This window comes from Cajanus cajan, chromosome 8 (genome assembly GCF_000230855.2).
Source record: "Cajanus cajan strain Asha chromosome 8, NIPB_CcT2T_4, whole genome shotgun sequence".
Classification (NCBI taxonomy): domain Eukaryota; kingdom Viridiplantae; phylum Streptophyta; class Magnoliopsida; order Fabales; family Fabaceae; genus Cajanus; species Cajanus cajan.
In genome coordinates, this window is record NC_138524.1 from 1996567 (window position 1) to 2011108 (window position 14542).

The 14542-nt window shown below is 28.8% G+C and overlaps 1 protein-coding gene across 1 annotated transcript; it reads right to left on the reverse strand.

Moving 5' to 3' along the window:
• Positions 1-5962: 5962 nt before the first annotated feature.
• LOC109798914 (phenylacetaldehyde reductase) lies at positions 5963-9210 on the reverse strand. Its single transcript, XM_020359347.3, has 6 exons — positions 9062-9210; positions 7791-7960; positions 7488-7679; positions 6945-7107; positions 6660-6846; positions 5963-6344 (listed from the first exon to the last, which is right to left on the reverse strand). Exons 1-6 carry the CDS (start codon positions 9180-9182, stop codon positions 6200-6202), a joined length of 978 nt encoding a protein of 325 aa, XP_020214936.1. The 5' UTR covers positions 9183-9210; the 3' UTR covers positions 5963-6199.
• Positions 9211-14542: the final 5332 nt, after the last annotated feature.

The window sequence follows — 14542 nt, forward strand, 5'->3', positions numbered from 1 at the left end:
ATCTTTGATTCATTCGACTAAATCATGAAGGATTAAAAGATGTCTGCAGCAGAATATATATGATTAATCTTTTATAGTAGAAAATTTTATTCTAATCGAATACATTTATTATGAGTAGTAAAATTTTCTATTCAAGTATTTAATATAATTATATATTCAACACTTGAATTCAAAATTAATGATTAAATTATAAAACCTTCTTACCTCATGTGCTTGTTGGTACAAGACAAACGGAAAAAATTAAAATTTAATTAACTATAACATATTTTCCTTATTTAATTGAAGAAATATAATAAAATATTTATAAAATCTTTTTGTTTCCTTTATAAAAAAAAGGGGTTAGGTAGACTTGGCATGAATGTATGAAACACTTGAGGTTTTAAAAATGTCATTTGATTAAGTAAAATAAAGGTCCACTTTGAAAGCTATGATAGCCATATATTGTAGTTAAAATAAAATAATATGATATGAATATGAGAATATATGATGGGCGAGTACTGTGCATGACGTGTGCACTTACATCACTACATATATGATTGCAATTAGTACAATGTAATATGTGAAGAGGCTGCTAACTTTATTTAGAGTTGTGCTACACAGTGCGAATAGTTATTCGAATCATCGTTCGAAATTTTAAAATATTAATATTTTATAATAAATTTATTATAAATAATTATTTAATTAAATATTTTATAATTTAAATTATTATTTTAATGTTTTGAATGAATTCGGCACACATTTTTCGGAGGAACAATCATTTTCCCTTTATTTACTAAAGTAATCATGCACAAATGAAATTTGCTGGTGTTCTGTAAAAAATGTTTCATATGTTTTAGAATAAATATTTAGGAGAGGTAATGGGAGCCTCCAGGCCTACACCTTGTATTATTCACCCAACACTATCATCTTTACACCGCTTTTTATATCTTTAATATAACCCCATAGACTACCTTGGTTAAGTATCTTATACCGACACATAGCAACAATAAATTATTTGGACCAACAATAACTATAATACTGTAAATAAAGTTGGTCACTACAGGTGTCGGAGATATTAATGGTAAGAAGAAAAAAAAAGATTGTGGATTTTGTGTTACAACATCTGTCTGACAAAATAAAATTTGAAGTTCGTTCATTTTAAATTTTTCTAAATTTAATATTGAATCATTAAATGTAATTAAAAAACGTACTCAAATAAATTTAAATCATAGGTTTTATGTTAAAACATATGTTACGATATAAGAAATCGGTTTTGATATCTAACTTGGATTAAGTCAAATCAGTTTAGTTTTGGTTTTCTAAACCAGAATTATACTAATGCAACTATGTAGTTTGATTCGATTTGTGGTATTAGGGTATATATATATAATCAAAATAGTCGTTAAAAATACATAAAGTCCTTGTCAAACAAACAAAACAACAATGACCTATAAAAAATATTACAAGATTAAGGTATAATATCTGTTTCTTAAATTATTATCAAGTTGGGTCATTGATCACATAATTTAAAGGGCTAAAAAAAGTTTAATGATAATATAATATTAATGTCAATTTTTTTACACAATTAACCGATTAAAAATCACAAATTATATGATTTTTTTAAGATTATTATTATAAAAATTAAAAAAAACTTGTTATATATATAAAATTTTAACATTATTAATATATTATTATTAAACTCTAAATTAGATGACAATTTAATACTTAAACTAATTAAAATCAAGTTTCATTTGTTTGAGTCTTACTTGTATTTTTTGACTTTTTATGTATATAATTCATTAAAATTAGGAGCGGCAAAATGGGTTAATTTGATCTCATCCCATTTTACCTCGTTCAACCACCAACTTGTCAAAAATAGGGTGAGAGAGTTAGCTTATTTGATGAAAGCGGACTAAAATTTTTGGTTTGTTTCACTTAAAGACAGGTTGGCGAGTTAGCCCACTAAAATTATTAATTTTTTATTTTATTATTAATTTATTTTTTTTACAACAATTGAAAATTTTAGTCAAATGAATCATAACATAATATAACTTTATCTTTCAACTTCACGACTATAATATAAAAATAATAAATAATAAATTACTAAAATCTTTCTTTTCAATTAACATTATTACTAATGGTCTTTCAATAAATAAAATTATTATAATCATTAAAAATTACAAAACAAATACTAATAGTTCTTAAATAATAAGATTATATTCCAATACAAATTGATATACAATAAAAGTTACATATTAAATAAATAAAAAATTAATTGAATGGACTAGCAAGCCAATCCATCCTAGTCAGACATTAATTTGGCCAACATGTTGTTAGGTTAGACGGGACGGGCCTGACAAACAATAGTTCAAATGTATTATAGAATAATTTTTGTTTTGTACTTCTAAGTTCTAACTATTGGACAATGTTCATAAATTTTATGATAATTAAAAAAAAGTCGTAGTGAACTTTGATAAACATTGAAGTAAATTTATAGAGTTATTTTACATGATTTGTGCATTGATTTAGAGGAATTTTAAAGGAAATGACCCAATTATTAATAATGTAATGCATTCATGTTTTTAACTTCGATATTCTTAAACTTGACATGTTTTGGGCAGGAATCGGGTTTGGAAGTCGCTCGTGAGGTTGATGTCAAACACCACTCGCTTGACAATGCATTGACAAAGTCTGCATATTGGCTCATACAATGAGTTTTTGGGTTTAGGGTTTTGCACAGGAAATGAAGGGGGAAAAACAAGACTAAGTATAAAAATAAAAATAAAAAATGTTATATGTTTGGAATTTCTTGAACTATTCAGAGGATTGGGAGCAACAAAGACTTGGAAGTTGGAAGAAACATTCTTTAACCATGGATCTTAGGAATTCAAGTTGGACTTTTTTCGAGGTTATGTGACTTTTCTATTTTATTCTATTTTCATTGTTTTGCATTTAGGAACCCACCAGTTTTTAAGCCCTTTCTTGGTTAAGGTAGGATGAACCTTGGTTGAACTTTTTGTCATTCATTTTTTTCTTTTTGATTTGATGACTGTTAATATAATTTAGTTATTAAATATTTGTGTAATGTTTTATTTGGCGATTGATACTCGTTAATTAGAAATTGATTTGTAATTTAGATCTTGCTATTGAGAAATTGAAGTTTAAGTTTAAGTTGATTCAATTTAATAAATTGATTTGTGCGTGAAAAAATTTATTTAAATTGTTATACCTTTGCACAATTTTTTTCTACTAAAAGTGTTCATGAAAAAATTTATTTAAATATTTTTGTTTCCGACTAAATGCCATAAGTTGTTTAGCTTCACGAGAATAAATGGTATAATAAAATCAATAATTGATTTTTTTTTTTTTTTGGTGTTGTTTTTTTCGGTGTTGAATTGATTTTGTTTTATTACTAACTTTACATTTCAAAACAATAATTTATTTTCAAGCATGGAATTCCTAATATCAGAATCATTTACCATTGGAAATTAAATTTTTAAATTATTACTTATTATATAATTGATTTATTATGGAATTCCTAATAATTTATTTATTACTTATTATATAATGTTTGAAAATTGAATTTTTAAAAATAATTTCAAATTAAAATTAAAATTCAAATCATCCATGATAATAAAGTTGTCAATATCTCTCGATAATAGCAAATTAATACAATAATAAATATTTATAACAACATAAATATCTTTAAAATGATAATAAAATAATGATTTATGTTTTCAAGAAAATAATAACATATTATAATTTTAAACTTAATTTAAAGTAAAAATAATAATATTAATAATAAATATTAACATTATTATTTTAAAATAAATAAATTAGTAGTAGACTGATACTATAAATTTAAGTAATAAAAATATGATTATAATGATAATTAATATATTAATAATATAAAATATTATAATATAATTATAAAATAAGAATAATAAAAAATTCATATATATTAATAAATCTTATGATAATAATAAAGATAATTAAAAAGTTTTATAAAACTTAAAAAAACTACTAAAAAATATAAATATTTATACATATTTATATACAGTACCAAGTCTAATTATTAATATATATATATATATATATATATATATATTATTTAGTTAAAAGATATGAAATCGAAATATTTCATCAATTGAGACAAATATCTAACATATTAATACCTTAACAATTTTTTTTAGCAACGAAGGGTAAAACTGATCTAAACAATAATCATTTCGTTCATGAAGTTATTTATTCACTCGCAGTCAATTCTAAAGGAAGAGACAAAACATAATCAATCAACTTGATACATGGATAGCTATACAAAATCTCATAGAAAGATTGAATCTATTATACATGCTTCCTTTTCGTGAACAAATAAATAAATTAAAGTGATCAATTTAACAATGAGGAATTAGGTTCACTATCCACCATGTGTTTGGAACCGTGTTAGATACACACGTATAAAGCCAATTTAACGCCAAATAACAAATTAAACGTTTAACCAAAAACTATCAAATAATATTTAGCATATGAGATAAAAGTAATTTTATTCAATTTCTCGAATTAATGAAGTGAATATGTTAAGAGTATTTCTTTTAGTAAAAAGTAAAAAATCACACTTTCATTTGACTACGGGTAATGCAGTTTTTTGAATTTTTTATTATAAGATTAGATGAAATTCCATGTTAATCTAATTAAAATTTTATATTTAATAATGATTTAATCACCTATATACTGTCAGTGTAAAAAAAATTTTACACAGACAACTAATTATATCTTTTAATTGTGTCATGTCACTGTTAAAAGTAAATGTGTTTACAGTAACGTGACACAATTAAAAGATATAATTGGTTGTCAATGTAAAAAAAAATTTACATTGACAGTGTATAGATGATTAACTCTTTAATAATTTGGATAAAAATTCATTGGATAGTACAATATTATACAGTACATTGTTAATATTCATTTAAGTGGGAAAAACTGGTGTAGTAGTAATTAACAAAAGAATATATTTGGTCTCGTCAAGAAATAAAATAAAATGGAGCTAGAATATATTTTTGAAGCTCAAATTGCTTGATACTTGTACTGGGAATACGCCGAGTATCCCCTCAGGCCGAATACACATCAGGTCAATGAATAGGTCGAGTACCCCCTTCAGGCCGAGTATCCATCAGGCCAATGACTACTAGGCCAAATACCCCCTCAGGCCGAGTACCCATCAAGTTAATGAATAAGCCGAGTACCCCCTCAGGCCGAGTACCCATCAGGCCAATGAATAGGTCGAATACCCCTTCAGGCCGAGTACCCATCAAGTCAATGAATAGGTCGAGTACCCTCTCGGGCCGAGTACCCCCTCAGGCCGAGTACCCATCAGGCCAATGAATAGGTCGAGTACTCCCTCAGGCCGAGTACCCATCAGGCCGAGTACCCATCAGGCCAATGAATAGGCTGAATACCCCCTCAGGCCGAGTACCCATCAAGCCAATGAATAGGCCGAGTACCCATCAAGCTAATGAATAGGCCGAGTACCCATTCGGCCAACGATCATGTCAAAAACCCTTTCGGCCAATGAACAAGCTGAACACCCCTTCGGCCAACGATCATGCCGAATACCCCCTCGGCCAATAGACATGCCGAATACCCCCTCGGTCGATGAACATACCGAATGGGAATTCGGCTGTAACGAATTTACATGAAGTAAAGTAGAACAAATATTAATTACATTAAAGACATCCACGTCAGCTATAATCAGTGTGCAAAACCTTATGCACCAGCCCAATAATACAAAAAGCTCACCAGGCCCAAGAACGTCACTATAAATATGGTATTGATGGGACTGATGAGACATGTATGATTATTTAATGCAATAGCCTTTATTGCTCTGTGTCGAATACTCTCTTGAGCATCGGGGTGTCTTTGTAAGTACCCTCCCCACTACTCGAAGACAGGACTCGACCAACATTTAGAACTTAAAGAGACTAGTCAAGAGAAAGGAGAGAAGAAATGTTCATAGCAGGAACAATACTTATTACCAACTTATACTAGAAGTTGTGTAGCTTGACGAGTACAAATCGAAATAAACCTACAAGTAATCTTGTTTTATTAGAAATTTTAACTTTCACAACAATAATTTATTTCAAGCATATATATGACGTTGATAAAATCAACAAGCAAATGCCGTTAATATCATTATTCACTCTTGATGGAGGAGAGATATTAAGAATTAAAAATGGACCAACTTCTTTTCTTTCAAGCTTTCCACAGTCTCCCATAGACTTATTTTCAAAGGAATATATTCAATCCCCAAGCTCTTTATCTTTTCTTTGGAAACCTGAAATGTTGACTCATAAGGCTTATCGTCCACACACCTACACCAAAGTGAAAATATTATTAGAAAAATAAAATTATATTTTATACAAAAAAAATTATTAATTTTTTATTTCACAAAATAATGTGTCATATAATATGATATATGTTACAACAAGTAACAACCAATCAATCACCCATATAAAATAAAAGTAAAATGACTAAATAATTAAAAAATGAAAGAATAAAATATTATAAATATTATATAAATAAATTATTAAAAATATAAAAATATATAATAAAATTATAATTACAACTGTATTAATACCTTCTTAAATAATAAGGATACTATAGAATTTCTCAATAAATAAACTTACTTTTCTGAAATTTGAAATGTCGGGTACAATTCACGTAAAATCATGACGATTTGAGAGTAATGTGTCACACTCTCAACTAAACAATATCTTCCACTAGCTGAAGGAATCTCATATGCCTGAATGTGAGCATTTGCAACATCCTTTACATTAATCCATCCATAGGATTTATTTGGAAAAGTTTCTGAACCTGCATCAATCAGGTCAAAGACACCATAATAATGTATAATAGAATTTCATTGCAGCAAACGTGTGTAATAATAACATCATAGCATAAACTGAAATCACCATCTATTAGGTTTAAAACTGCAGCACAACTAGTGTTCAGATCTGCCTGCAAAAGTGGTCCTACAACCATTGCTGGGTTTAGAGAAACCAAGTCAAGGTTGTTTTCTTTTGCAAATTTCCAAGCAGCTTCCTCAGCCAAAGTCTTTGAAAGTACATACCATTTCTGTTCATAACACAAGCTAGTTCATTAATCGGATGATGTATCTTAATGATAGTCAGTATATCACGTCATGCAATTATGAGACCACTCAAAAATGATTAATAATGTAAAGTTTACATTCAAGATGTTAAGCTCTCATAGACTGTCTGATAGAAATGACACATCCACTAAAGATATAATCCAAGATAAATAACTCTCATGTCATAAATAAATTTTGTTGGATTGAGCTAATTTTAAAAAGTAATATTTTAAGACTTAAAATTTACAATTATGATGCTCACACAAATTTGCAATTATAATGTAAAGCACACAAGTGATGTTTATATAGAAATTAATCGTGTTATTCAATTCCAAGTTGTTAGGAAAAAATGACACATGTATACCTTTAAATTCCTACAGTATTCTGGATCTGAAAACCATGTTTCATCAACTACAACTTGGGGAGTTTTAGGTCTTTCATTATATGCAATAGCAGCAATAGAAGATGTTAAGACAACTCGTTTCACAGACGGCGATTTTACACATGATTTAAGAACATTAAGAGTTCCTTTTACTGCTGGGTCAATTAGTTCGGCCTGAAATCAAAAGAAGAAAAAATCACAGTCAAAATCGAATACTAAGTTGACCATGAAATTAGACCATATTTACATTCAATTATTTATCAACATAAGTTGAATGGAACAAACCTGTGGGTCTTTGACATTGTGATAAAAAGGAGATGCAGTGTGAAAGACACCATCGCAGCCCTTGACAGCAAAATCAAAGGACCCTTCATCCAGAAGATCTGCCTTAAAAAGTTGGAGTCTCTCCTTTGCACCTTCAAGTTTAAGCAAATGTTGTACCTTTTTTTCATCATCTGCAGGCATATAATCTACACAATTACTATAATAAACCAATAATTCACAATGTTACTCAATAAATTACTAACCACCGAATTAATTATAAGATCCAACCCCATATAATCTACACAATTATTTTAGTTTTCTCCTGTTGAGAGTACTAAATTGCTTTCATAAAAGATCTATTCTCTAGCATTAAATATTAATCGCAACGTCCATCATGAAAACCAGTAACGTAAGATAAACAAAAAAAAATGGTATTAATCAACACCTGTCTCTCATATATATATGGGTTACTCTCATGTGTCAATATTATAAATGATTATTTTATCATTTATTTTTTACACACTTCATCTTCTATTTCTTTTTTTCTGTACCAAACAGAATGTTACTCTTGGGTGTTTGTATAATTGAAATGGAAGGAAGAAAAATAAAGAATATATCATATATTACTTGTGTTTGATTGGAGATAGAGAAAATTAAAAATATATATATTTTTTATTTATATTTATTTAATTTAAATTTCAGATCAGTGTCGTTTTTATTTTTTAAGATGGCGACAGATCTAATTTTTGTTTTCTCGCATATCCCAGGGTCACGAGCAGACAGTTAGATTTATTTCTATCTATGAATATGAACAACAGATTTACTTTTTTTAGTTGCTTTCTATTTGTTACTTGTTTTGCTACCCAACAAAAGTACACCAAACTTGTTCCCAGTCACATCCCAGGGTGGACCGCAAACTTTTCACTCCCCACAACTCTCAAAGCTATTAACTCACGTTTGTGAATTAGACGTGCCTATTTTCGTACCAAACAAATTAAACATTTTTGTTCCTCCTAAAAATAAGGTTAGTTTGTCTAGGACAATCACATTTTAGGTTTTAGGTTGTTTTGGGTTTAATCCATGTTTTTGTTACTCTTTTGACCTTAGCTCTTTCTTTTTATATCAGTTTTTTAAAATAAGTTTTCTTTCTAATTTAAAAATGAAATTAGTGCAACTCTATTATTTTACTTGTCCATATATTTACGTGTTTTAAGGTGACATGACTAACATACACAAACACTAAAAAAATATTAATGGGTGAAAGGAAGTATGGAGGAAGAGGAAGCACTGACATGGGTTTCGAACAGTAGCTCTGACAGTGTAACCACGTTGAAGGAGGAACTTGACAATCCATGAAGCAATGAAACCGGAAGCACCAGTCACACACACCACCTTGCCGTTGCTCATGCTCATTCTGCACACTTCATTCTACACCTTTCTCACACTCACCTACACTTTATAAAGCCAAATTCTACTATGCTATCCATACCTTTACAATTTATTCCTCCAATAAAATATTGTCACGTGTATATTATTATCCACCTTATCTTTTTTTTTTTTTTTAAATGTTCTTTTAATTTTTTATTTTTAAAGTACCTTGGTAAAAATTATACAATTATTAAATAATCGACAGGACTACCCTCTCGGATTGTTATTGGATTTTTTTGCCTGGAACAGTAAGGTATGCACCAATTAGTCAGTTTTGTAGTTATAGCATTAGGACAAGAGTACATATCACATCATATTTTTAAAAATAAAAAAACAAAAATACTATTTTGGTCCCTTATAATATTTTAAATTTTTAATTTAGTCTCATCTTAATTTTTTTGTTTTAATTTAGTCTTCAATAATAAGTTAAATCACTGTAATGTCGGACCTTCCGTCCAAATTTCTTAAATGGAGTTAATTATTGGCCACGTAGATGCATAGGTGGCAAGGTGTCACGTCTTCCTCCTCCTCCTTCTTTAATGCATCTGGAACGGCCCGTTCTGAAATCAGAATGACCTGTTCTGGTTTCAGAACGGGCCGTTCTGATCCCAGAACCCCAACCTCAAACGATCAATGATTATAGTTCACGCCCGTGATTCAAAATCACGATTGTGAATTGTTCAAGAAAAAAAACCAAGATACAAAACATTTCAAACACTGAATTAGGTAATATTATCAATGGGGGATTGATAACTTCAATTACTAAATATTTGGGCTATACACCATTTCTAAACCAATTGCAGGATATAGAAACTCTTATAAGTATTAATTATAATACTTGTTATGCAATGCAATGTATCATTAAGGACACTAAGAACAATGGTGACAGGTTTTATTTCATTGTTAGTTGTGAATCACTTACTATCAAATTGGCACTATACACTTAAGGATGAAACGACATGGTTTTATTTCCCTCCTCAGTAATTTATTTGAACTTTCTTAGCATATGTTTTGTTATGAATTTATTTGTAGTCTCTGAACCATATTTCAGTCTTTGAATTTATGTTATATTATAAATTTTTGTTTTCAATCTCTGAACCACATTGCTGCATTCTTTTGAACATATGTTAGCTTTCTAGAACGACTCGTTCTGAATACAGAACGACCCGTTCTAGAACCAGAACGGCCCATTTTGGAACCAGAACGGGTCGTTCTAGTTTCAGAACGGGCCGTTCTGCTTGCACTTATTGTGTGTTAAATGTTGTATCAGGAATAGCTCGTTCCAAATGAAAAATTAACACACAAGTAGTGCACGCAGAACGGGTCATTCTGGTTTCAGAACGGGTCGTTCCAGATGCATTAAAGAAGGAAGAGGAGGAAGATGTGGCACCTTGCCACCTATATATGCATTTACGTGGCATCCACGTGACCAACAGTTAACTTCGTTTAAAAAATTTGGATGGAAGGTCCGGCATTGCAGTGATTTAACTTATTGGGGACCAAATTGAAACAAAAAATTAAGGTGGGACTAAATTTAAAATTTAAAATATTATAAGGGATCAAAATAGTATTTTTACCAAATAAAAAAAATTACAATGATGATTGAAATGAGAATTGAACATGTCTTCATATTTTTAATTATCCAACTCCTTTCTATCTAACTACTAGACTAACCTTAATGGTTCATCACATCATGTTTTAAATATATACGCGAGATTTATTTTATAAAATTTAAATTTAAATTTGACTTATTATATATTATAATTTTTTTTTATAAATTTGACTTGAACTTTTTAAAATTAAACATGATTTATTAATTTATTTAAAAAAAATTATATTAATAATGTTAATTGAGTCAATAAATTTAATTTTAAAAAAATTAACATAATTATTTTTAAATATGTCACTATGAGTTATTTTTTAAGTTACATGATAAAATATAATTTACTTTATTAAAATTTAAAATTTTAAATATATTCAATGTCACAAAAAAGGAAAAGAGTGGATCGTTTTTTTTTTTATTAAAAAGACAATTTATGTGCAATCACCACTAGTACATAATATACCTTTTACGTCGGTCATTTTAGGGGTTTTTACGTCAGAAAAATTTCTGACGTTAGAGCGGTAAACGTAAATTTACGTCGAGGTGCGAAAACCGACGTAAATTTACGTCGGACGTGCCAAGGTCCGACGTAAAAAGTTATAAAAAATTTATAAAAAAAAAATTTGAGTGCAAGGAGAACGGCCCGTTCTGCTGCAGATCCACCCACGCGCAAATAATTTTCTACCTGTGAAGAAACGAGAGGGTGCAGCAGTGAAGAAAAATACATACAAAAGGGAACTTGTACATGGGAAAAGGAAACGTGACCTTTCTCTTGTTGCCATGCATCTACAATGTTGGTGTGGATGAAGAAAAAAACACCTCTCTTCCACAGCTTTCGAAGGCTTGAAGTCCTGTTTCAGCGGAGAGCATCGGGCACCTCTCTTCCACAGCTTAGCATCTGGCACCTCTACCCAGTTAATCCCAAAGGAAGTTTCTGTGAGAGAGCTACGTTCCCCTACCCAGTTATACCGAAATGGCTCAATTTAAAACTTACCGAAATGGTTCTTGAGGCGGGAAAATTTGGAGAGATTTTTTACGTCGGGTACAGTAAACTCCGACGTAAAATTTAAAATTTACGTCGGTCATTAAATACGTGCGACGTAGATTTTATATTTTACGTCGGACCCTATTAAGTCCGACGTAAAAAAGTTCACAAAATTTACAAAAATGCCACCGCGTCTTTTCTACGTCGTTTTCTGTTTTGACCGACGTAAAAATAGTGACGTAAAAGACTATTTTTCTACTAGTGCACATACGTTGGTATACACTCACGCATATGTCATAAGCCTATAAATCTATAATGAAAAATGATAATTCTATAAAAAAAATATTTAAATATTTTTTATATTTAATTTGATATATTTTAAATAATTGAATCATATTTTAATAAACTAAAATAATTATAACAACAATTTACAGACTAAAACATTATTTATTGTACATGAGGTGATCTCAAGATATCAAATACATATACAATGTCATAAAGAAAAAATACATAACATTATTATATATTATAGGAACAACTCATATACATCCATATATACTATGTACGCATAGACTATGATAAAAGAAGTTAATCTTATTAAAAAAAATTAAAATTATTTCAATTATCTCATTTGAAATATTTTTCAGTAACAAACTCTTATTTTAAAAAATTAAAATAACTATAATAATATTCATTTAGATTATCAGTTTAATTATAGTAAAATTTAATAATTTAAAAATATTACATAATTATTCAATACAATTAGTTTAATATTAATACAACTATTTATTTATTTATATTATTAATAAGACATGTATATAACTTTTTATTACATTTTATAAATAAATAGACTAATCTAACCGATTTTATAACTTTTTTAAATAAATATTATTTTAAAAAATTTAAATATAATTTTTTTATTAAAAAGATCACACAGATCAAATCAAACTTTAAAAATATCTATCCCCTATTTAAGATATGAGATATTTCATGCCTAATTACCATGAGTCAAAAACATAACCTGAGAAGTAGGCATGGCAATCTAACCCGTCCCCGTGGGTACCCGCCCGAACCCGCCCCGATTTGGACGGGGAAAACCCGTGTTTATCGGGTTCGGGTTCGGGTTCGGGTTTTCCCCGATTGATAAAATCGGGGGCGGGGGCGGGGACGGGGATGTTAATACCCACCCCGCCCCCGCACCCATACCCGCCCCCGCCCCCCGCCCCGCTTAATAATATAATTAAAAAATTATTTTTATCTATATATAAACCAAAATTAAAAATATTTATATGTAAAAATTTATATTATTTTTCTTTTCTTTTATTTTTTTAAAATTATTCATATTTATTTAAAAGAAAAATAGAAGAAAAAAAAAAAGAAAAAAAATAGGAGCGGGGGCGGGGACGGGGCGGGGAAACCCGAACCCCGCCGGGGGCGGGGATGGGGACCTAGATTTTACCCCCGGCAGGTATCGGGGGCGGGGGCGGGGGCGGTTTAAATTTGCAGGGGCGGGGGCGGGGAACGTAAAACCCGCCCCCGCCCCGCCCGCCCCGTTGCCATGCCTAGAAGTGAGAAATGACCAGATATAGTAACTACTATTAGTGATCCCTCCTTCAAATGCAGCCTCTAGTGATGCTAAATTAAAAATGTCAGATGCTGTTGGAATAGCTGTAGCATTCACGTAGGAAACAACCAGTAACCATCCTCTTCAAAAACATTTTCTCTATTTATTTTTTTACTAAAATTTTAAAAGTGTAAATACAATTCTTCCTAAAATATACATTAACTTCATTTTATTGATTTTTCAAAAATTTAAAAGATGGAAGAAATTTAAGTAAAAGGAAATAATGGGATATATATTCGGACCAACACCATTGGCATTTGTTTTTTTAAGGTGATATATAATATTTCCTTTTGTTTCATAATAATTACGATTTTAATATTTAAAATTTTAAAATAAATTATTTTTTTTATTTTTTAATATAATATTAATTATTTTTTTAATTTGTTCTTTTATAAATTATTCTATCACCATAATTCAAAGTAATGTAATTATTAAAAGAGTGAGTTATTTTAGTAAAATTGCACTACTTCTATGGACTCATATATATGTAAAAATACTTAAGTTTAGATATATTAAAGAAATTAATTAAGTTCATTTCAATTTTATTGATTTCATACCAAAAAAAAATATTTTATTTCTTAAATTATCTTTAATAGTAATTATTGGAAATAGTAATCACATCTAATTTAAAGATGATTTTTGAAATAATAACATTAAATAGGACTAAATTAGTTAGAATTTGCTTATATTAAAACTAAAAAAATTTAGGTATTTTTTTTACTTATATACGAGTCCAGAGAGAGTTTAAGGTATATATACTCTCTCCTTCCTACGATGATTACAATTTAAAGTTTCAACACATAAATTAAAAATAAAAATAAATATATCACTTTTTATACAATTTTACTAAAATAATTTTACTCTCTCAATAAATACATTAATTTTAATAATAGTAGTTAAATAATTAATATATACATCAAAGAGCGAGAACATTAATAATTTTGAAACAATTTTCAAATACTAAAATTGCAGTTAATTTGAAACAAAAGGAGTATATTATAGTTTTCAAACTTTGTAAAAATTATAAACTTGATTTATTCATTAAAGACTTCTAATTTAATAATTGGATTGTTAAAATTTAATTTATATTATAAATTAAGTACGATAATTTTATCAAAAATTACTTTTAGAAT

Bases quoted from the DNA above. Each gene is read 5' to 3' on its own strand.
- LOC109798914 (XM_020359347.3), bottom strand. From the start codon at position 9,182: ATGAGCATGAGCAACGGCAAGGTGGTGTGTGTGACTGGTGCTTCCGGT. The intron at 6,847-6,944 runs GTGATTTCAGTT...TGATTGATGCAG, and splicing joins AGTTTTAAACCTAATAGATG to GTTCAGAAACTTTTCCAAAT. The intron at 6,345-6,659 runs GTAAGTTTATTT...ACTTTGGTGTAG, and splicing joins ACATTTCAAATTTCAGAAAA to GTGTGTGGACGATAAGCCTT.